The sequence below is a fragment of the Ambystoma mexicanum genome, chromosome 2p, assembly GCF_040938575.1.
Source record: "Ambystoma mexicanum isolate Mex_15411 chromosome 2p, UKY_AmexF1_1, whole genome shotgun sequence".
NCBI classification, from domain to species: Eukaryota; Metazoa; Chordata; class Amphibia; order Caudata; family Ambystomatidae; genus Ambystoma; species Ambystoma mexicanum.
Window position 1 is genome coordinate 968,356,312 of NC_090923.1, and position 24,114 is coordinate 968,380,425.

General features: G+C 49.1%; 1 protein-coding gene across 2 annotated transcripts in view; it reads right to left on the reverse strand.

Moving 5' to 3' along the window:
- The window catches only part of TOP6BL (TOP6B like initiator of meiotic double strand breaks), a 1,011,792-nt gene that overhangs the window by 640,064 nt on the left and 347,614 nt on the right, over positions 1 to 24,114 (reverse strand). For both annotated transcript variants that reach the window (XM_069643061.1, XM_069643062.1), the window contains exon 6: positions 20,031 to 20,086. In XM_069643061.1, coding sequence (XP_069499162.1) covers positions 20,031 to 20,086 — 56 coding nt within the window. The remainder of the gene's footprint in view (positions 1 to 20,030; positions 20,087 to 24,114) is intronic.

The window sequence follows — 24,114 nt, forward strand, 5'->3', positions numbered from 1 at the left end:
GGATGACCACAATGGTAGCTTTACACAGATCCTGTGGGAGAGCGCCTCGTTCCCGGGCTGACAATAACATTTTATGGATAGAGGACGCTATGTTGACCCCCCCCAGTTTCTGCCATGTCTCCACCGGGAACCCGTTCGGACCCGGCGTTTTCCCGGTCTGCAGTTGGGCTAGTGCTTCAGCCACCTCAGTCTCCGAGAGATCAGAGTCCAGACTCGCCCTCTGCTCCACTGAGAGAGCCGGGAATATTATGTCATTTAGGGGGGATGGGTCCAGCCGCGAGGTCGGGGCCCGATAAAGTGTTTCATAAAATTGGGCGAAGGCCTCTGCTATTTCTGCATCCGATTGGAACCTCTCTCCCCGTGGGGTGACAATCTCACGAACACATTGTTGTCCCTCATCCCTCTTTTCCAACCAGGCTAGCATTCTGCCAGCTTTGTCTCTGTGCTCATAAATTCTGGCTCTGGAGTCCCAATGGGCCTGTTTAGCATTATCTAATAAGAGGTTTCAGAGCCGCTCGGTGGCTCGTTAAAAGGAGAGCTGGGTCTGCGGGGTTGGGTCAAGGGTGTGTTCGTTCTCGCATTGGGCCAGTTCGTCCTCCGCTTTCGTTATATCCTGGAGCCTCTCCCGCCTTTTATTTGCCACCCAGGAGATTAAGGCGCCCCGCAAAACAGTCTTGTAGGCCTCCCAAACCACCACTGGATCCTGTTCTCCGTTGTCATTAATTCCGAAGTACTCGGTAGAGACTTCGGTAAGGTGATCAACAAGCTCGGGGAAACCCAGATAGTAAGTATTCAATCTCCACGTCCTAGGGGGGGAAGCGCCTTGCGTGCGAATCTCCACAAGCAGAGGCGAGTGGTCTGAGATGCCCCGGGGAAGGACCTTCGCCGCTATTGCCCTATAAAGATCTGTATGTGGGACAAAGAGATAATCAATCCTGGAGAGGGAGCCGTGGGCACCAGAGTGGAAGGAGTACACCCTGGCGTCCGGGTGTAGCTCTCACCATACATCACCCAGGCCCATGGCGGCCGCAAAGGTAGAGAGCTTTGTGGGGGTGTCCGGGTTGCGATGTCTGAGATGGGTACGATCGGTGGAGTTGCACATGACATCATTAAAATCTCCCCCCAGAAACAACTTATCAGGTTGGTGTTTACCTATCAGGGCAGTCAATTCGTCCAGTAGCTCCTGCCCCAATCCGGGCGGGGAGTACACCGAGACGAAGGCAACCCTTTCATTCCAAAGTGTACCTAGGATCAGCACATAGCGGCCCCGTGGGTCTTGTTCCGAGCACTGCAGGGTGAAGGGGACGCGTTTCTGTATGAGAACGAGAGTGCCTCTGGATCCCAATGTATATCCCGCATGGAAGGCAGCCCTGTAGTTTGTGCGTTGGAAATAAAAACAGTTTGAACCCGCAAGGTGGGTTTCGGATAGCAGGGCCACGTCGGGGGATTGTCTACTAAGTGTTTGTTTAATCAAGCGCCTCTTGATCGCAGAGCCCATCCCATTTACATTCCAGGGAAGCACCTTGAGAGACTTGGGACGTTCAGTCGGAGTCGACTGGGGTTGTAAGGGTGCCATCTAGAGACTCACACGAGGGGTTGACCAGGTGTATTACAAGGAGGGCATCCCCGTCATTGGTGATGTATTGCAGTATGTACCTTGAATGCTGAGTATTGTGCTGCCTGAACCATCTGTAGCCTCGTCTTATCATGAACCTCAACAGACCTCGGAGCTTGCGGTGACGCGTTGCTCCCGGGGTAACACAGAACTTAATAAAACTATCCCTTCCCGCCCCCACCCCATACTCCACCCCAACTCGAAGTACCTGTCGCCCCAACATTGCTGACCCTCAACAACTGTAAGGTGGCAGCCTTACAAACCCTTGTACAAATTAACACTAGAAGAAATTAGAAAATAAAGGGGGGGGGCCCGTTGCCTTTCCCACGTGCAATGGAAATATGCCCCCGCAAGCCGCTTTATTAACGACCTAGACGACTTGTAACAGTACTGTGGCACACCCCCATACCTTTTGCAGCATCAGTCTGGACATGCCCCCGCATGTGGGGGCAAGCCCATCCGCAAGAAACAGTCATGTTCAATCTCCGGCCACCGCCGGCTGGTTCGGTGAGGGTGGTTGGTCCGGATCCGGAGGATGTACTGGTGGTGGTCTAGGATTACTGTCCCTTTTGGGTCGGGTAGCCGACCAGTCCCCTTCAATATGTTGTTCTGCCCAACGCAGGCTTCCTTTGGGTCGTTGAAGTGAACTGTTGTACCCTTATAATATATTTTCAGCTGGGCCGGGAAGAGCAGGCCATACTCGACTCCCATCGCTTGCAGCTGTCGTTTTAGCTTTTCAAAGGATTGCCTCGCCTTCTGGACCTCCCGGGTATAGTCCGGGAAGAAGGCTATCTTGGACCCATTAAAGGTGGTCGTGCCCTTGGTTCGTGCAAGGTACAGCAGCGTATCTCGGTCTCGGTAGTTCAATAACTTTGCTATCACCATTCGCGGCGGAGCACCAGGCACTGGCCTGCCAGTGGGCATTCAATGTGCCCTCTCTATAGAGAAGAATTTAGAAAAGTATCGTTGGTCGAACAGGTCCATCAGCCATTGCTCCAAGAAAAGCTCCATGCAGGGGCCTTCAGCTTTTTCGGGGATACCGAGGATGCGGATATTATTGCGCCTAGATCTGCCCTCCCCTTCCTCGACTCTGGCTTCCAGAGTTTTAAGTTTGGCGGTAACTCCTTGAAGCTGTTGTTGTACTGTGTGCAACCCGTCCTCTGTGTTGGAGATGCGCTGTTCCGCCTTACCTGTACGTGCCGATAGTTTCTGCAGGTCGTGTCGGAGGAGGGACATGTCCAGGCTAATACCGTCCATCTTTTGCTCCATCGAAGAGCGGGAGTCCGCTATAGCCGCCATAACGTCTCTTAGGGAGAGCCCAGGTGCAGAGTCCTCTTCGACCGACGGCAGCGGTTGAGTATCCGGAGGTTGCGATGGGGGAATCGTATATTGGTCGATTCTGTTTTGCCGGGTGGTTCTTCTAGTTTTGTCTTTCCCCATGGTCGCTGCAAGGCCCCACGGGCTCCCTCTTGTATCTCGGATGTGGTCCTGCCACACACTGGTCCAGCCCCACCAGGACAAGTGCACAGGTCTATGAACGTTTCACACACCCTAAATGGGCGCAGGCAGCCTCCCCAACCAAAGCGGGTGGGGAAAAGGAGGGCACAGAGCCTGGTGGTGAGTCCGTGTCAGCGGGTGTGTTGGCCCGGCCACCGGCGCTAGGGATTTGTTATATTGCGCCTGGGGTGCCTGTGCGCTGCTGGAGTCAGTGTGTCGACATGTCCCCACCTCCTGATTCTGGGTCCTCAATGTTTGTAGATCCAAGGGCAGGGAAGACCCGGCTGCCCTCACTCCCCACAGGTGGCTCCAGGCTGCAGTAGATTTCCCCAACCGCCCCAGCCACAGCAACAGACTCCAGCCAGCAGTCTGCCCCCACAGGACCAGCGGCAGGAGGGGCAGGGGGGGAACGTCGGCGCCCCTCCAGGCACTGCCCCGTGGCGCGCACCAGGGCCACCTGCACCTCGGTAGTATCGCCCAATATCTTCAGGGGGGGAAGGGAAAACAAAGCCTCCCGGAGGTGCGGGCCCCGTCGGATGGTCTAACCCGCTGTTGCTCACTCAGCAGGCCAGCAGGTCCCAAAGTGTCCACGGACAGGGAGTTGTGCCGGCGCTCGTGCCGTCTACTCAGCCGGGGCCCGGATGGGGTTGGTTCGCAGGATTCTCAGCTCCGAGTTTGGCGCCCCCCCCCCAGAGCGATCGGGACATGCCTCGCGCGGGGCCTCCAGCAACAGGCACTCACCAGCGGGACCGCCTCCACAGTACACGGGCCTCCTCCGCAGCTCTCCGCTGTTCGCGCCTGTCCTTCCCGGATCGGGCGGGCAGAGCGGGCAGCTCCTCTCACAGGTTCCCTCGGGGCCTCGCTGGCGCTCTCAGCTCTCACAGGCACACCGGGTCTGTCTCCGCTGCTGTCACCGCTGGTTGCAGTGATGTTTCGCTTCGCGCTCAGAGCTGTGCTCCGGCGGCCATCTTGATTCCTCCGCGGGCTGCCCGGCGTCTCTTTCTCTCGCTACTATCACTGCGGTTCCTGCGTGTTTCGGGCTGGAATTCACCCCAGATGCGCCCCAGGGGTATCAGGCACTGGGGAGTTTATTTTGGGGGTTCACCAAGCACTGCAAATGGTCAATTGTTGGAGGATGTTAGGCCGCGGCCGCGGGAGCTCCTAGGGCACACGTCTACTGCATCTCGCAGTTGGCCACGCCCACCACTCACGTTTTTAAATCGAGAAATCGTAATGATATCTGCATCAGTAATTTTTTCAAATAATATTATTGTAAACATTTGTGAAACAAGCATATTACACAATAATGTTAAAGGATGTTGCAGTTATCTAGTGAAGAGTCACTTAGTGTTAAAATGCACAAATCATAATGACATCCAAACTGAACTATATATAGATGTATTCAATTATTTCTTTTGGTGGTGCTCAACTTACATTTCGGTACATAAATATCTGTGAATACCACCAGACCCACACCGCCATCTTGTGATAATCCAATCTGCTTTGTGATGGTTCTAAGGCTAAGTGACCTGGCAGCAATAAAGCATACCACTCACACCTCTGTGACATCAGCAACTGGAACGCTAGGCAATGCCCCTTGTCAGGATGTTAGTGCACAATGGACACAAACGTCCTCTGTATGTAATGCATGCATGTGTCCCCATGGAAATGTGTTAGACGCATCTGCTTTTAATAAATAGCAACAATCTTTTTCTCCATGCCAGTTTTCAGTTTTTCATTGCTTGGTGTTCGTTCAATTTATTTCTGACCAACAAGACTCTTAGATTGTGGCATACTGCTACTAACTCAACTGTCGGCCACAACACAACAAGGTAAGTTTAATTATATATTTCTGCCACTGCAAAGTGCTGTCCTTATGTCTCTACTGATGGCTTATTTGCACCATGGGCTCATTGAACATTATTAACTATTTTTTTTAAACCTCACACTCCCTAGAGATCCAATTCCTTGTGTATTGGGGCTTTTTCTAAAATGGAGAAATTGATCTACTGAGACATTTTGATAGCAAAGAAACAAATACTGTGTTTCTGGAAAGACAAGTGTAAACCTACGTATGACGAACGGTTGCATAGTTTAGTGATCTTATCAGTGAAGGAAAAAGTCTGCTATAAAAATAGTGATATGTTTGAAGACGTTGATGAAATGTGGGGTACATTTAACAAACTTTATAGTTGATTGAGCCAAAGATATAGTGAAAAGTTGTTTTTCAGATGTTTGTTTTGCCTACCCTCCTTCCTGTCCTTCCTTTTCTTGTATATTTACTGCTTGTTAATTTCATGAATAATATGTATACTGTGACAAATCCTATAATGTTGTCCCTTCTCCCGAGGGGGAGGCCCTTTCCGGGAGTCCCTTTCCATGAGGCCAGGGAGGTGAAGCCACTTCCCGATAGTCCCCTTGGGGGCGATACTCAGCGGGTGGATCTCATGGAGAGGGATTCCCCTTCTGGGATAGAGGGAGGACATCATGGGATAACACAGTATAATAGACCCTCACCCACCTTTCTTCCATCACCTTCTTCTCCTTCCTCTGACCATACAAGTTCCTCCATGTATTTGTGCTATAGCAATAGTACCACTAGTACTGGGACGAGGAAGATCAAGGCTGACTCCAGTGTACCATTCCCTCAATATACTGAGATGAGGAAGAACCTCTGCATCAGAAAGAACTCACAATATCATTACACTGAGCAGTCTAGCTTTTGTGTTCCATGTAACTTAAAAAGGGAAGAAGGACTAACAGCATTGTCGTCCCCTGTCCGAAGGCACCGTGAGCAAGGAAAGCACTGTTCAGGTGGAAGAGCTGAACCTGCAGCTATTGACCGATATGTGTCGGAAGGAGAGATGGCGACCCTACCTGTTTGGAAGAAGACAGATGACCGGAAAAGGCTGGGGCTCCCGATGCAGAAGAGCGCAGAGGAAGACGGTCAGCAGGTAAGCACAGCCAGGCTCCCAGGAACTGCTGGGGAGCCGTGTACAGCAAAGCACGAACAGGAAACAACGTAGAAGAGCTGTTGGAAGACACAAGGAGGCCCGAGACCGAGGTGAGAGACTGGGGGTGTTGTGATTGGCCTTTCTTCCTGTGTAATCATCCTGCCTGGATGAGGTATGTATGGAGTGATGTCACTTGTGGAATGTTTGCTGTAAGCCTGGAATGTTTGGGTCTGAATAAGTTCCACAATCTTATATGCTAGGTAGGCTGGGGCAAGGCCATGGATACATTTAAAAACAAGACATAAAATCTTGAACTGAATCTGTTGCTGTACTGGCAGCCAATGAAGACCTCTCCAAAAATCTGAAACCAGTGTTTTCTGTGATAGTGAGAAGACCAGTCGTACTGCTGAGTTCTGGGCCACCTGAAGGCGCTGAAGTTGATATTTCGGTATGCCCTACAGAAGAGCATTGCAGTAGTCCAATTTAGTATTTGTAAGGGTACTGCGAAAAACCTGAAGATTTCTCCCTAGCTAGTCCCCGGGGATCTGTCATCCAGGTGGCCAGGACACAGCCATCGCTATATGATCTAGTTCCTGGGGGTGGACCAGTAAAGGAGGATCACCTGGATGGAGGGTCCTCGGGGAGTGGGACACGGATGGGTGAGACGCGGTATCCCCCTTCCTTCAATACCTCTTCCCCATCCTACCCTGTAGGACGTTCAAAACCACCCCCCTTTCCCAAACACGAACACTTTCGCACAACGGACTGACACCAGAGCAGTTTACCTTACATGTCCCAATACAAGGGTCAGGCAAAGTCAGGCAATTGACGAGAATCACGCACACCCAACGGCCCTTTCCTGTCCCCCACAGGGATAAAAGGTGGAGCAAGAGAGCACAGTACGAGAAAGGCAGACCGCATGACGAGTCAGCTATCCACAACCAGCAGTTCAAGAGGAGGAGAAAGGCGGCAAATATTGAGAGGTCGTCGAGGAGAGACACAACCTTGCCCTTTTTGACAAAAACCTGCGAACCCTCTGCTAAAAGAAACTTAAGACCAAGGAAAATAGCCCAAGTGTGCTGCAACAGATGTCAATGGTACACAGAGCATATAGACGCAGATAAGACGGAGGGATGGAGACTCCTGCTTCCATGGTACTGTCCTTGACTCCAGTAAAGCGGAACGACAAGCGGTTCATCAGAACCGGTGAGTCGAGGGGAGAGCCGATAAGAACCGGACGGTTGTGAATGAAAGACGCAAAGTGTGTACTGTAACATTGGAAAAGGGACACCAGCTGTAGAAGGGACTGACACCATGTGGGTGCTGCTCCAAGAAACTCTGGTTGGCCCCTGTCTGAGTGAAACTACAGATACCAGAAGGCCGCAGGAGAGCCGTCAAGATAGGTCAAAGTGGTCATACAGAAGGTCAAGCAAAATCCCTGTACAGTCGAAAGCCTTTGACCTAAGAACTATAAAGAAAGCAAGGGAAGTGGATCCTGCAAACATTGAAAGTAAATGTGAATATGAAGTTGGCAAGAGTGAACCCGGAAGAGGGATGCTGACGAGAAGGGGGCAAGTCTAAAGTCTCAAGAAACAGTGTGCTGTCAAAAGTGAACCCGGCCGAGGGATGTCCACAGGAACTGTTTAAAAAAGACATTGGGCCTCATTACACGGTAGGCGGTAAGGGTTTACCGGTACCGGTATTTTACCGGTACCGTTAAATCCTTACCGCCTTACTACGAGGTCCCTTTGCGGGTTGGGGAATTTAACGCCTGCTTTTTGCAGGCGTTAAAAACCAACCCGCAAAGGGACCCAGGGAGCCAATTACGGTACTGCAATTTGCGGTACCGTAATTAGCGCCTTTCCCATTCCCATTATGCCCTATGGGGCAAAAATGGGAATGTGGAAGGGCAATGGTGGAAGGGGGAATTACCGCCCCGCCAACCTTGGAATGGGGCGGTAATTCCCCTTTCCGCCAAGGCGGTGCCGGTATTTTACTGACTGGGTGTATTTGGATGCAATTCCAAACAAAGTTGGACAAGGAACCAACGGCAGTAAATTGGTCAATTCCCTTTTAGAACTGAAAACAATCTCAGTTTTTGGAGGGTTGAATTGTAATTTGTTTTCAAGCATCCAAAGTCAGAATCTTTCTGAGCACTAACTCGCTCCACTGTTTTCTTCTTTCTTTTGGTATAAATAAAAGTCTTTTCCCAAAAGCATGCCACCTGTGTGTCAGTCTCAACCCTCACAATATTTGTTGCATCATTTAATTGAAAACCTAACAACATTTGTTTAAAATATAAACAAATTATTGCCTGTTTGTGCCTTTATTCTAAATCGATGTACTTCATTAACTTCACTGCACTTCCTTAAAGCAGATTGAGGAATCAACCTTGACTTTAAATACAATTTCCCTATTTTATCTTTTCTTCTACTGTTCTTTGCTTCTGGTTTCATTCATCAGCAAGCATGGCAGGTGTTCAGGGGTTCATTTATGTATCTGAATACAATGACAAGGAAATGATTTGGAGGCAGACAGCAAGAAAAAGGGGAAGCTGAGATAACTGGTAGCAAAGGAACCACCTCCTGATCCGGTAACAACTCAAGACCTTCCTTTTCATTTCCGCTTTCTCTCTTTCTCTGCCCTGCTGTCACGACTGCTCCACACACTGGTCACCTGGCTACCCTCTGAACTTGGGCCCAGGCTCCTGCATGTCCAGTTGCCCTCGCACTGCCCCTTGGCTCTCCCAGCACTTATGGTCTGTATCTGCAACCCTACAGTCCCTTCTCTCTGCACTTAGGAGTCACTTGCTGGCTGCACTTATTGAGTAACCCGCACTTCTCCCTTCCCTCACCCCCCTCAGCACTTCTCCCTTCCCTCACCCCCCTCAGCACTTCTCCCCTTCCACTTCCCTGCACTTGGGCAATCTGAATGACACAAGGCCTAGTAAGATTGTGGTTTTGTCTTCCTTGTTTCCCCCTCCTTGTCTTGTCACGCCTAAGAAACAGTTGCGTAAAGACATGTTATAAATGCCATATCATATCATCATATACACAACCACGGGCAGTGGCAAGGCTCTAAAGAAGCAATACACTTACCCCTGGAGCAGACTCATCTCAGCTACGGCATTGCAAGCACAGACGGCGGGCACTAGAAGACACGAACACCACGGCGCTGGATCAGTAATTGTATGACTCCTAGAAGCCATTATTAGACAACAGAACACTGTGGGGTACCCAGCCAGTCCTGTCCATCATTAACTGAGGGAGAAGCAAGGACACCAACACGACAACTAACAAGTGAACTACGCCATCCAGAATGCGTTGTCAAATGCATGAGGAATGAATGCCCAGCGGTGCCTTGCTCAACATTGGATGTTAGACACACGGACCCAAAGCCAGAACTATTCGGAAGATCACATGTTGCTACTCTTCATGAACTTTCTCTAACGACGTATGGAGTCCCAGTTCTGAGGTCAAGTCCCAAACGAATTTTGGACCATTCAAAGGACCAGAAAAAGTTTTGGAGACTCTATCCGCATGGAAATGTGCATGTGGCCTTTATAATTGTCATTTGGCTCTCCAGCTAATTTTTCCCGTTTCACTTCACATTAATCAAATTGTGGTAGTTACTAGAAGAAATGTACCCTAATTAAAGTTTTTACGTTATTTCTAATTGTTTCGAGTTGGTAGACGGCAGACTGCCCCTGATGAATTTCTGTTCAATTTACCTACACACTTCCAGAAAGAAACATGTTGGGAAGAGTGGAGAAAGAATGAGTATGTCTGAATTTGAAGTAGAATGAATGTAGTGCGTGATTAAGTTTATTTGGTTACATCTATACAACACTACCACCGAGTGACTCGAACCCCATTTCACTCAGTTTTCACACATTCTGCCATTGTTTGGTATTAATTGGGAATTGTTTGCGTTTTTTCTGTTTACTCTGCTGTTTTTACCTCTTAATCTGTAGGGGTACACGTTATTAGCTTTTGCACTTTATACCATTTATTTGGTGAATTAAGTTTTTACTAAACTGTGTTGATATTGAATATACTTCTGGTTTCAAGATGAAATATTAAATAAATAAATGCTATATATATTTTTGTAAAATGGTTTGGCATCTGATTTGTGTTTTATTGATTGACATCTCAGGTATTGGGACCCCAATCGTTAAAGGGAACATAAATAGCCTCTTGGCACTTGTTTGTTTGCTGCTCTAGGCTTCGCCTAAAGTTATTGAGGATGTGCTAACCAGAGGGCTAAAAATCCTCTTACCTCTCCTAAGTTGTTCTTTGCAGACTCATCTCCAACAGGTTGCGTAGCACTGCTTGGCCGACTGAGGACTCTTCCCTGGAATCCCCATCGACACGGTAGAATCTCGTGAAGGTGTGGGTGTACCTCGACGTAGCAGCCCTTCAGATGCCAGGCCGGAGAATACCAGAGAGAAAGTCGCTGCTGCAATGGCTCTGGTGTAATGGGCTCTCAGCCGGCCTGGAAGAGGACTGTTGGCCAGACGATGACAGCTCATGATGCAGCCGGAGAGCCACCTAGATATGGAAGCCTTCGACAGGGCCTTCCTGTGAGTCACAGGTCCAAAATTCACAAAAAGTTGAGATGTCTTCCAAAAGTCCTTCGTGCATGCCACATAAAACTTCAAGGCATGAGCAGCATCCAGCGAATGCAACATCCTTTTCGTCAGGGGTAGAAAGAAGGGAAGAAGACTGGCAGAACCAAAGGCTTGTTGACGTGGAATTCAGAAGGAACCTTAGGCATAAAGGTGGGGTGGTCAAAAAAGCAGGGGCGAGGTGCACACTCCAATTCCTGGCCAATATATTACCTGAACAAGTGTCCAAAAACAATCACAGGGTTAAATCCCAATGTGTCCAAAATATTCACAGGGTTAAATCCCAATCACTGCCCAATAGTTCACACGGATGATTCCCTTTTTGCACTGTTGTGCTCCTCCAAGCGCTTTCGTATCTGCAATACTCATCAGGGAGGCTGAGTTGCCATTCAATTCAGGTGAAACCAATATAAATGCAGTTGCAGTCTCTGGGAATTATGCTCAAAGTAGTGAACCCATTTAAACAATTCGCTGACCAGTGAAAGACTCCCTTCCAACACACAAATCATACCCTTAGCAGGTGGAGGGGGGAAAACCATGATTATGGGTCTCCAGTGTATGGCACAATAGCCCTTGTGCGCAGCCTCTGGAGTCCGGATCTCCACAAGTTAAATGTTCAAAAAAGCAGGGGCGAGGCGCGCACTCCAATTCCTGGACAATATATTACCTGAACAAGTGTCCAAAAACAATCACATGGTTAAATCCCAAAGTGTCCAAAATATTCATAGGTTTAAATCCCAATTACTGCCCAATAGTTCACTGGGTTGATTCACTTTTTGCACTGTTATGCTCCTCCAAGTGTCCAAACAATTTGCAAGGTTAATTCCCAATTTGCTGGCCAATAGTTCACAGGGTTGATTCCCTTCTTGCACTGTTGTACTCCTCCAAGCGCTTTCTTATCTGCAATACTCATCAGGGAGGCTGAGTTGCGATTCAATTCAGGTGAAACCAATATAAATGCAGTTGCAGTCTGTAGGAATTATGGTAAATGTAGTGAACCCATTTAAACAATTCAGGGGACCAGTGAAAGACCCTGTGAACTATTGGGCCGTAATTGGGATTTAACCCTGTGAATATTTTGGACACTTTGGGATTTAACCCTGTGATTGTTTTTGGACACCTGTTCAGGTAATATAATGGCCAGGAATTGGAGTGTGCGCCTCGCCCCTGCTTTTTTTAACATAAAGGTGGGGTGGGTCCGCAACACCACCATCATAGAGTGGAAGGACAAGTATGGCTGCTTGCAGGAGAGGGCCTGTTCAACCCCGAACCTACCTGGCTGAGATAATGGCCACTAAGAAAGATGTCTTCCACAAAAGAAACTTCAAAGGGGCTTGATGCACTGGTTCAAAAGGGGCCCCCATGAGCTTAATCAAAACCATGTTGAGCTCCCAAGCTGCAGCAGGAGCCTTCACTGATGGAAAAATACTGAAGAGGCCTTTATGGAACTCCTTGATGAGCCTGTGCGACGACAGGGAGGGCTTACCAGGCGCCCTGGTGTAACAGGATATGGCAGCCAGATGCACCTTGATGGAGGCGTGAGCCAGGCCAGCCTTGGCCAGGGAAAGCAGATATGGGAGGAGCTGCAGAGCTGTGATTCACAGTGGTGTGATCTTTTGAGTCCGTAAAGTGTTTCCATTTGTGGCCATAGCATGACAATTTAGAGGCCAGGATCTTCTTGCACTCCAGCTGCAAGGAATAATGTCCAATGTCTAGGGCTGCAGGAGCCAGGCCATGAGGCTCAGCGACGCTGGGTCGTGGTGCAGTATTGTCCCATCTTCTCTGGAGAGAAGATTGGGAAGTGGATGCAGCCTGATGGCCGGGGCAACCGACAGACGTAGCAGGTACAGGTACCAGATCTGCAGAGGCCACGGCGCAGCGATGAGTATCATTGTGCAATGACATTGTCCAAGTATATTGATGACACGTAGCAGGAGTGGAATCGGCTGGAAGGTGTACAGGAAGAGCCCCTCCTACAGGAACGAAAAAGCATCCCCAGGCTCCTTGGCTGAGGAAACCTGCTGGCGAACATCCCGCACTTGGATTTGGCGCCGTCGCAAAGGGGTTGATCCGGGCTTGACCCCACTCGCAGAAGAGGAGGGATACTTGATCCTGACCAAGCTCCCACTCATGGCAGGACTTCAGCTCCCTGCTGAGCGAGTCTTCAATGGTGTTCTTGGTGCCTGCCAGATGAAATAGGATGAGGAACATGCCCTGAAAAGTTGCCCAGCGCCACAGGGACTGAGCTTCTAGGGAGAGCGCCGACAAGTGCGTCCCACCCTCCTTTAGGATGTAAAGCATGGTGGTGGTGTTGTCCATGAAGATCCTCACCACTGTTAGAAACCCAAAGGTGTCTCACTTACTAGTCCCCGGGGATCTGTCGTCCAGGTGGCCAGGACACGGCCATCGCTATTGGATCCAGTTCCTGGGGCTGGGCCAATCGGGGAGGATCACCTGAGCTAGGGGTCTTCTTGAGCGTTGAGATGCGGTATCCCCTTCCCTGTAACACCTTTTCCCCATCCTACCCTGTAGGATATTTAGAAGCTCTTCACTCCCCTGACCCCCTTTTTCCCACATGAACACTTTTTTACGCAGTAACAGACAACGGACTAACACCAGAGCCGTTTACCTGACATGTCCCAACATACAGGTCAGGCAGAGTCAGGCAATTGACAATAACCATGCACACCCTAGCAAAGGGTGGTGAGAGGCATCAGAGTGGTCCTACAAGGGTCAAGTTAAATCCCTTGTACAATCGAGAACTTGTTGACAGATGATAGCTAGGGGAAGGGAACCCCGCTTTCTGGTAGATTGTGAATTGTGGAATGAGGCAAGTGTCAATCCGACAGAGGGATGCCGAAAGAAAGCTAGGAGAAAGAAAACTGCTTTCTGATAAAATGGAACAAAACATGAACTGTGTTAAAGAAAGGCCGTAGTGAACCCGAAGGAGGGAGGCCCAGACTGCAAGGAGGATCCGAGCCCCGACAGAGGGAGATCCTCGAGGAAGAAGGCAAGAAGGATCCGAGCCCGACATAGGGAGATCCTAGGGGCGAGAGGCCATCGTCCAAGGTACAAGACCACAGAGTGAACCTTTGTTTTTTTGTTATTTTGCATCAAGAGCAATACACACATGAACGTTGTGTCGACCAGAGTAAACCCGGTCGAGGGTTGTCAGCAGTGGGGAATTGTTTAAAAAGACATCTGAATATCACAAGCAATATTTGGAAGGCCGTATGAACCCGACAGAGGGTGGACCAAGTTGCAAGAGGGATCTGAGCCTGACGGAGGGAGATCCAAGGGGCGAAGAGCAATCACCCAGGGTACAAGAGTACAGAAGGAACCTTTTGTTTGTTATTTTGACTCAGCAAGCCTTTTCTGGCAAGAGACTGGTCTGGAAAGAGACTTGGCCTCTAAGGTTTTGATAGTATGAATTGGAACCCCATGCTGACGAGGCCAAGGAGTGTGCTGTGCTCGAGAGTCCCGCCTTGTCCCATGTTCAAACGTGGGGAAGATAGACCCAGCCATACCATCCTGACTTATCATTTTGTAAAAACTTCTTTCTTTTCTGGTGAACATTATCCCACACTCTTTGTAATTTAGTAGTAAGGATTGGCAATATTTTTTTTTTTTTTTAGTATAGGCGTTTTTCATTTGCCAAGTTGCAACTAAGACTGCCTTATTATTTGATGGTCGTAGCTTGCTCCCATCTTAGATTTAGGTTTAAACTATGTGTATATCTTATCCTTTACAAAGTTCAATAAACGCCCTTGAACTGTGATCACTTGTGTCTGTCTTTACTGTTGCCACCATGAGTTCATTAAATCAAATGCCCCCGAAGTTGTGCCAGGTATAATTTTAGGCACAGAAGACTGCCCGGAGTTGCACGACATTGACGTGAAGGTCTTTCTCCTCCGGGAACCATAGGCCTCTGGCGTGTGACAATACGCTGTGGGCCCCTGTTCCTTATAGGGGAGCGTCTGTGGTGACCGTGGCCTGGTACGGTGGGATCTGAAAAGGAGCCCCTTGCGTGAGATGTTGGCACAGCCTCCACAATCTTAGACCTTGCCGGATTTCCTGGTTGTGGGCGATCTTGTCCGACCAAGTGCTCGTGGCCCGAAGCCATTGAGCATCCAGGAACTCTTGAATGGGTCTCATCTGAAGCCTGGTGGATGCAGGAGGACATCATGCCCAAAAGCGACTTGATGGCTCACACTGATGCGCATTGTGCCGACGACAGGTGCTGTACCTTCCCTAGGTGGCCGCCACCCTCTCCTCTGAGGGGAGTACCAGGCATGCCACTGTGTTGAGATGGGCACCCAGGATCAGAGTGTTATGCGAAGACTCCATGCAGGACTTTGGATAATTGATGGAGAATTTGAGTGCCGTCAGGCAAATGGTCTCTGCAGTTTGCTGGTTCACCAGTGTGTGAGAGCAGGAGCAGATGAGCAAGTCGTCCAGATAAGAGTAGACGTGGATGCCTTTGAGGCATAGATGCACTGCCACCAGAGCCAAGCACTTTGTGAACACCCTCTGCGACAATTTCAGGCCGAAAGGCAGGGCCTTAAAGGCAGGAACGTCCAATGCTTTGGATGAATGGTGACATTAAAGAGGCGTCCTCCAGGTCCCAGGTCACCACAAAATCCCCTTCCTCCAGCTTGCGGAGCACATTCTGCAATGTGACCATCCTAAACTTCTGGGACTTCAAAACTTGTTGAGGCGCCTTAAGTCTAGGATTGTCTGCCACCCTCCTGACTTTTTCCGTACCAGAAAGTATCTGGAGTATACTCCGGAGCCCCGGGGGGACAGGCTCTATGGCCCCCTTTCTTAACATAGCCTGAACCTCCAGCAGCAGGTGGGCTTTGTGTAGTTCTTGACGTGCCGCAGGAGGAATGCGAGGACACCTGTGTTGCAATTCCAAGGTGTGCCCCTGATGGAGAACATACAGCACTCATTTGTCCGTGGTGATGGTCTTCCACTTGATGACAAAGTTCTCTAGCTGGCTGCCGACTCGGGTGCGAAAGTGGAGGCTGGAATTCACCGCTGGTTCAGGCCTGCTTGGTCGTCTGCATCCTGGCCTGTGGGAGACCACGACGCTGTCCTCCACTGCCGAAGGCTTGCAAGGGCTGGCGATAGGGAGCAGAGTACCCCTTGGAGGACCTGCCAGACTTCCCTCTTGAGGAACGAAAATACAATTCCTTCCTCTGCCTCAGTATCCCAAGAGAATGTGCTATTTCTATGTCGATCTTAATCGAATAGAGAGTCTCGTCCACAGTCTTTCCAAACAAATTGTCCCCATCCAAAAGGCATGTCCACCACCTTGGACTTTACATCCGCCCTGAAGTCTGCAGCCTTCAGCCAACCATGATGGCATGGTCTGAGGCCACCTTGCCTTGCTGGAACAGGTACAGGGCATCAGCCTTCTTGTCATCCGGCAGGAAGTTCAAGATTGGTCCCAGCTTATATCAGAGCTCCCAGTCAAACCGGGGCAGGACGGCCAGGGCATTGGTGGCCATGATGGTGGAAGTGGCAGTGTAAATGATGTGCTTGCCCTTTGCATCAAGTTTCTTCCCTTCCTGGTCCGTAGGCACCACGGACGCTGACAATGGGTTTGATGAGCGTTTCCTGGCAGACGCGGATATCACAGAGTCTGGAAATGGTTGTGATCTCAAGCACCTGGGGGCCGAGTCTGGGACTCTGTACTTCTTTTCCAGGTGGTCTCTTTTGGGGGAATGGAACTTGGCATCTTCATCAGGGCCAAACCCTACTTCTAGACATCGTCCAGCAAGGGGACAGACATGACGGTCTTCTGTAAAGACTCCTGGCATTGAAAAAGGAACCCTTCTTTCCTCTTCTTCTCTGCCACCAGACTGAAGAGAGCGGATGCCGTTGAGACCATGGCATGAAAAGATCCAACATCGTCCGGAGGTGACGCCCCGGCAGGCTCAACAGCACCCCGTCCACTGGGGCACAGTCATCATACTGATCCGTATGTGTTGCTGTAGTGTCTGTGTCAGTGCCTGTATCTGTGTGTGGGGGCACACTCCCCAAACGGAGTCGCAGGCCTCTGGGGTGTTGCTGGCAGTGGTGTTTTTGGCCAGCATTTCAGCCCAGAGGGGCTAGGCTATTCCTTAGGCCTGGTAGGGCTAGGTAAGCACCTTGGTCTTGGAGGGCTTAGCTTAGGAGGACTACTAGCTGGTGGTCTAGAAGGGCTGTGGACCGGGCCAGGCACCGGGGCAGTTGGCAGCCTCTATTGTATTTCTGCCAACAAGGTGTGGATGGTCACCAGAATGTCCAGTGACATGTCCCTGGGCATTGGTAGTGGTGTGAAAGGAGCAGCTGGCAATGGCCATCGATGGGATTGTTGTTGTCGAAGATACTGTGGTCAGTGACGGGGCAGCCTTCGACGAAGTAGACGTTATGGAAAGCGAAGCAGTCATCGACAAAATGGTCTTGCAGGACAAAGAAGTTGTCGATGGGACCCTGGGCCTCTCCTTTGCAAGCTTGTCCTTGGAAGAGGATCTGTGCTTTGAAGGGGTCAGGGACCTCCTCATGGAGAGTACCCCCCAGCTGGCAGGCTCACTGTGGACGGAGACGGGGAACGGGTCCTAGTTAATCTGGTTCCTGCAGCGACCCTTGCAGGATCCGAAGCATGGTGCATAGCCTTCTTTTGGATCCTCTGGATCAAAGGATATTGACCTCTTCTCAGAGGGAGCACACTCATGGGACTGCCCGGTCTTGGACGAGGCATGACTGCGACCAGAGGCCGAGTCAGAGTCTTTCCCCAACATGAGCAAGGCTGCCAACCTACGGTAACAGTCCTTCGCCTTCGTCAGAAATCCATGACAAATCTTGCATCGCTCCTCATCATGGTCTGGATGCAGGCAATATAGGCACATGAGGATCCGATCCTCGATGTAGGCGTTCCGTAGTCCACAATTTGTGCGGAACTCGAAGAGAAGATCTGCGATGGAAGTAGATCATCGCTGACAACGGGTTGCTGCTGCTGGTACTTGAACGACGGCCAACGATGGACAAAAATTGGAGCGAAAAAAGTCTCAATAGAAGAGCAAGATGAGAGGACTCCTAACACCGAAACGTGCAGTACAAATCTGAAGATGGACACTAGGAAGACGGCTGTCATTGGATGGAGGGAGTATGACCCAAAGGACAGTGATTGGTTATAGAGGAGAAATACAGTTTTCAGGCTCAAGCGAAACTGCTTTTCTTTTTACAGAAGAGTCTCAGCCTGACGACAGGGAATATTCATGAGTATGTGAATCCTTGCAAGACCCCATGTGGAGAATATCTGGTTTACCCGTAGGAATGGGGCCCCACAGAATGCTCTTGGGGCTGTAGCTCATATATTGAGGCATCTGGACTGGTATGAATGCACCATGCACAACATCAGAGTAAACCTCGCCCTTCGGGGGTGAAGAGGTACTATCACACAATGACCCCAAAGGTGTAAGCCAGAGTCAGGCTTCTAGGGTTCCTGGTAGTGAGCACACGCATTTTGCAATGCATTCGTTCCGAGACTTAGAGCCCTGTGCCACGCCATAGAATTGCTTCAAATCAGCTGGCACTCCCTGCGGCACATACATGCTTTCCTACTTATGAGTCAGTGCTTTCCGCACCACAGATCCTCTGTGCAGTACTTACCGCTTTGTGCTTTTTTATGTCATTCTTCCCCTTACTTGAGAACTCTGCTGACCTTATACTGGTCGGTGAGTTTCTGCTGCATACCCGTCACTGCAACCGCTTCTGACATTCACAGCAGTTGACGACCTGTGCCCCCTCTGCCCCAGTGCATTTCTTGCCTGCTCTGCTCCGCTGAGATGGCCGCCACTAGCATACATTGCCACTCTCATGTTTTCACTGTAGACATAATATGCATGTAAGTGTTTTGGAAAGAGGTTCAACTGTGCATAACCTTAGAGTGAGAGTCCACAAGGGTCCTGCCCCATATCTGGCTTTCTGAGCCATTACCTCACAGAGATACTGCTCTTTCACCTTTTCGCTACGAAGGGGAGGGACTTTCTTTTGTTTTCCCTTTCCCTGTTTCTATAGCCTTAATGAGTAGCTGGACTATAGCGTTCTAAGCATTATGTATTGTTGATCCAGACATTTTTTCAGTAGTGGGGTTAGTCAGCGGAATCACCCATCCTGGTAGGTCTGCTGTCCTTGGGGTTCACCAGGGGTAGAGGGGGATTTTATACATCTTAGACAATATAATAAACAATCCTTCCTTTTTTCCTCAGCCCCACTACTCGTCAAAGTTCCTACTTACATCCCATACCACCACACTAGTAAGTACTTGATATTCATCTACAGAAGGCCCCTTGAGGTGGTTACAGCCCTCGATTGCCTCCAATCTGGTGAGGTATTCAGGGGTTTGAACTGCACTAGCATCATTCCCTGTGCGACGTCCGATGAGGAAACAAGTGTCTTCATCAGGAACCACTTAAAAACAAACTAGCCCACAGAAAATGGAGTTTCCTGCTGCATCATTTATGAAAAGAGTCAATACTGCCTCCCTCTCTCCTCCCACTAACATGCCCTACCCATTTCCCTTTCCCAAAAATGTGACAAGTGGCTGCCAAAATGACTGGCACTGCACTAAATAAAACCCCCTTTAAAATGCAATCCCAGGCCAATCCTTTTAATTCCCTGCGTACATGTTTTCTTAAATGTGTGAGTGCTCAAAAACGTGTTAAGTGCCCTTAAGTGAACACAGTGTGTATTACTTTTTCTGGCATGAAGTATAATTCCATCAACATGAGTCTGGTGTGGAGCCATCGGCACACAGTTGCCGATTTACGAGAAGACTATTGTGTAATGTGTTTTAAGTACCACGAAGTGAACACCTGCCATTAGAACACAAATTCGTTAACTTCAAGGGATAACATTGAAGTAGGTCTTCACATGGTAAGTAACACAAGTATAGATCCGTACATAAATTAAAAATAGGTACATTTTCACATTTGAAACAAGATCCTTTAGTGTGGTTATTCTTGTATGCTATTAAGCAAAGTTCCTTCAATTGCAACCCACCTTCCTGCAATGCAATGCAAGATGTCTTCGACTACGTAAAATGGCCCTTTCTGGTGATTATTAATCTAATTCTTCTATAAGACAGTATTATACAGAGTTGGAACTTCTAGAAAGTTTCTGTAAAGTACAATGAAGAAATTGCCCAATCAAAACACTAGCTGTGCAGCTAGTTATCTTTAATATATTAACATGCTCTGTAAATGCTTTGCATATACCTGCCTGCAATTAAAGAAATAAAGTTAAAAATATCAGGAAACATAAAAATAAATGACTGAAGTAAACTTACTTATAGGTTTCTGTAGAAATGGTGCCGTTCACTTGTATGCAGTAATGTACTTTCACCTGAAAAATGTTTTTAGTTATACATGAGATTGATCATGCACCTAAGCAAACACTTTGTGCACTTAATACTGAAAATGTTCTAGGTATTCTCATACTCATTGCACGCATGCATACTTACAGTTAATATCTAGCTTTTAATAATTCCACCAATTTCCCTAATCATGAACCGACCACGTTTAGTAATGCCAAGTGGCAAAAATACTGATCCTGTTTAACATTTTCTACAAAATCTAAATGCACATAGTGCTTGTCAAGTAAAACCAAAACCAATACAGAACTTTTAAATTACATATGTACCACGATTGACTGCAGTATCATGTTTACTTGTTCAGATACATTTTCTAGAAGCTAACCAGGTATAGAATGTGTAATTGCACATGGATTATGTGTGAGGAAGCCAGGTGCCTGAACTGGTCCAAAGGTACGGAGGGGACTCTGTGACACAGGCAAGCCAACCTACTAGAGACCCATCAGGTACTTGGAGGTGATACAGGAGTCTGCCACAAATCCATGCAAAAGACGCAAAAAGGACCATATGTTTAACATTGTTTATTTTGATTGTCAAGATGGTTGCGGTGTTTTAGGTGTTCCAGATACTGTCTGGAAGTTCTGTAGATGTTCACATATTGTTTCACGGTTAGTCTCAAGTAACTCAGGCTTTTCTATTTCCTTGGTTAGTTCCCAGTTGACGTTTCTGGCTATCGTCTGTCTTGGATTAGTCCTGAAGTGTCTCTTGGGTCCCGCTTTCACCTTCTCCTTTTTTCCTCCCTTTCCATGCTCTTTTTCCATTTCTTCTTTATTATGTCCTCTACCCATTCTTTCTCTGTTCTCTCTTTGAGTGTTTTCTCTTTGTCCTTCATCAGGGCCTCCACCTCGTCTTTCTCTGACTTCTTCTGTGGAACTTTCCCCATGATCAGGGTTTCCACACTTTCTTTCTCTGCCATCTCCTTGAGAGTTCTCTTTTTTCTTAATTAGGGCCTCTGCCCTCTCTTTCTCTGCCCCCTCTATCAGTGTTTTCTCTTTCTCCTTGATCCAGGTGTCTGCCCTGTATTCTCCTCTCGCCCCCCCTTGGTTGGGGCATCTGTTTCAACCTTCTTTGTCTTTCCTTGGTAAGGGCCTCTGCCCCTGCTTTCTCTGCCCTTTCCTGGATCAGTGCCTTCTTGCTTTGTTTGATACAGGGCAGAGCTTGGCCCTTTTTGTTCGGGGCTATGCCTTTTTTCCCTTCTTCTTTCCCTTTCCTTTGGTACAGCTTTTGCCATGTCTGTCTTTACCTTCTCTTTGGCCAAGCCATCTTTCCTTTCCTCTCTTCCCTCCCATTAGCTAAGGTGGCTGTTTTATCCCTCTGAGCCCCATCCTTGGCAACCACTACCACTTTTACTTCTGTGGTGGACCACTATCTCTACCGGTTTGCAAGCCACTGTCTCTGGCTCGTCACTCTGGAAGTAAGGTACTCGTCGTATTTAATTCTCCTTTGGCAATACTCTTCCCAGCCTGCCTTATTCTCTTCCTCCCTTGCCTATTCTGCTTCTGTATCTCCTCTCTGGAGATAATGGTCCCTCTGGGGTGTGGAGAACACTTTTGTGGGGTGCTCAGGCCCTCCCCATAGTCATCCTGCCCCTGAATTTGTAACTGCTTCCTGAATCCAATCAGCTTTTCTTTATGCAAGAGAGAGTGGTTATGGGAGATGCAACAATTTCCTAACCTGTTACGCTTGTTCTCCAGCATGGGTCTTGCATGGATTCACATGCTCATGAATATTCCCTGTTTGGTAATCCTCAGTAAATTTAAAGTACATTTAAAGCAGTTTAACTTTAAGGTAACAAACTGCTTGTCTCCCCTATAGCCTATTAGTGTCACTTTGGCTCCTACTGCCCCATTCAATGACATTCAATGACTCTTCTTCCTATGCTCCACCCCTGGTGGCTATCTTCAGACCTGGAAGTGCACGTAACATGGAAGTATGAACCACAAAGAGCCAAAGAGGGGAAGGAAGGAGGGTTTGCATGTGAATCCATGCAAGACCCATGCTGGAGAACAAGAGTTACATGTAAGTAACTTGTTCCTTCTCCAGCATGGGGTCTTGCATGGATGTACATGCTCATGAATACGATTACACAGCAGTTCATATACACAAACACGTGTAGGTGACAAGGCTCACAGTAGCAATACACTTACCCCTGGAACAGACTCACCTCAAGCAAACAGGTTGCGTAGCACTGCCTGGCCGACCCAGGACTCCTCTGGAATCCCTGTCAGTGCAGTAGACTCCTGTGAAGGTGTGGGTAGACTTCCACGTAACAGCCCTGCAGATGTCAAGCAGGTGAACACCAGAGAGAAACGCTGTTGTTGCTGCGATCGCTCTGGTGGAATGGGCTCTTGGCCGGGCTGGAAGCAGGCTGTTGGCCAGACGATGGCAATGCATTATACAGCGTGAGAGCCACCTGGGGATGGAAGCCTTTGAAAGGGCCTTCCCATGACCCACAGGTCAAAAATTGACAAAAAGCGGGGACGTCTTTCGAAAGACCGTCATGCGTGCAACATAGAACTTCAGGGCATGAACAACGTCCAGTGAATGCAACGCCCTTTCAGCAGGCGAAGAAGGATTCGCGAAGTAAACTGGCAGCACCAAAGGCTTGTTGAGATGAAAGTCTGACTGAACCTTTAGCATGAAGGAAGGATGAGTTCGTAGAACCACTTTAGCGGCGTGGAAGGACAAATACAGAGGCTTACAGGAGAGGGCCTGTATCTCCCTGACCCGCCTGGCCGAGGCGATTGCCAACATGAAAGCGTTCTTCATTGACAGAAACTTCAAAGGGGCTCTATTCATAGGTTCAAACTGAGGCCCCATCAGTTTAGAAAGTACCACACCAGAGCAGGAGCCTTCACCGCAGGGAATGTTCTGAAGAGGCCCTAGATGAACTCCTTAAGGAGCCTCTGCGACCACAAGGAGAGCTTATCTGGGGTCTGTGTGTAACGGGATATGGTGGACAGTTGAACCTTGAAAGAGGCGTAGGCGAGGCCAGCCTTGGCCAGCGACAGCAAGTATGGAAGAAGCTGCGGAGTGAAATCCTCTGCGGTTGGCACTACATCGTAAAGCGCTTCCAACTGTGCTGGTAGCAAGCTAATGTAGATGGGGCCCTAGCTTTAGGTAGGACCTTCCTGCAGTTCAAAGGCAGGGAATAATATCCAAATTCTAAGTCTGCAGGAGCCAGGGAGACTCCTGCAGGGATGCAGGGAGACAACATCTCGCAGCAGGGACTTGATGGACCGGACTGTTGCAATGGAAGTGGTCCATAGCCGTTAGCCTTTCCCATGACCTTCTTCACCCTCTCTTCCGAGGGAGTCGGCAGACACGAGACTGTGTTGAGTCAGTCACCCAGGAACAGTGTGTTCTGCAATGTCACTACGCAGGACTTCGGATAGTTCACTGAATGTCCGAGGGAAGTCAGATGGTCTCAGCGGTGTGCTAGGTTGCCAGCACACGGGAGCGAGATCGGATGAGCCAATCGTCCAGGTAAGGGTAAACATGGATTTCTTTGCAGCGCAAATGCAGTGCCACCAGGGGCCAGGCATTTGGTGAATACTCTTGGGGCTGATTTTAGACCCAAGGGCAAGGCCTTGAATTGGTAATGTCGCCCCTGAACGACAAACCATAGGAATTCCCAGTGTCTGCGATGAATGGGGATGTTGAAGTAGTTATCTTCCAGGTGGAGGCTCGCCAGGAAATACCCTGCCTCCAGTTGGCCGAGTACATGGAGATCTTTCACCACTGATCGACAACATTTGTGGGGTGCAGAAGTGGGGGCGTGGGTCCTGTGCCGGTTCAGGCCTGCTTCGGTGTCTGCGCCCAGGATGAGGGTGGGGGGCGACAAAGACACTGGGAGCCACTGCTGTAGGCATGGAAGCGTCCCCCACAGGCCTCCTGGGTGGAGAGCGGGAGGGCTGACAATAGGGTGTGGTGAAACTCTTTGAAGACCTGGAGACTCTTCACTTAGAAGAACGAAAGGACGGCCTACTGTGCTGAAGAG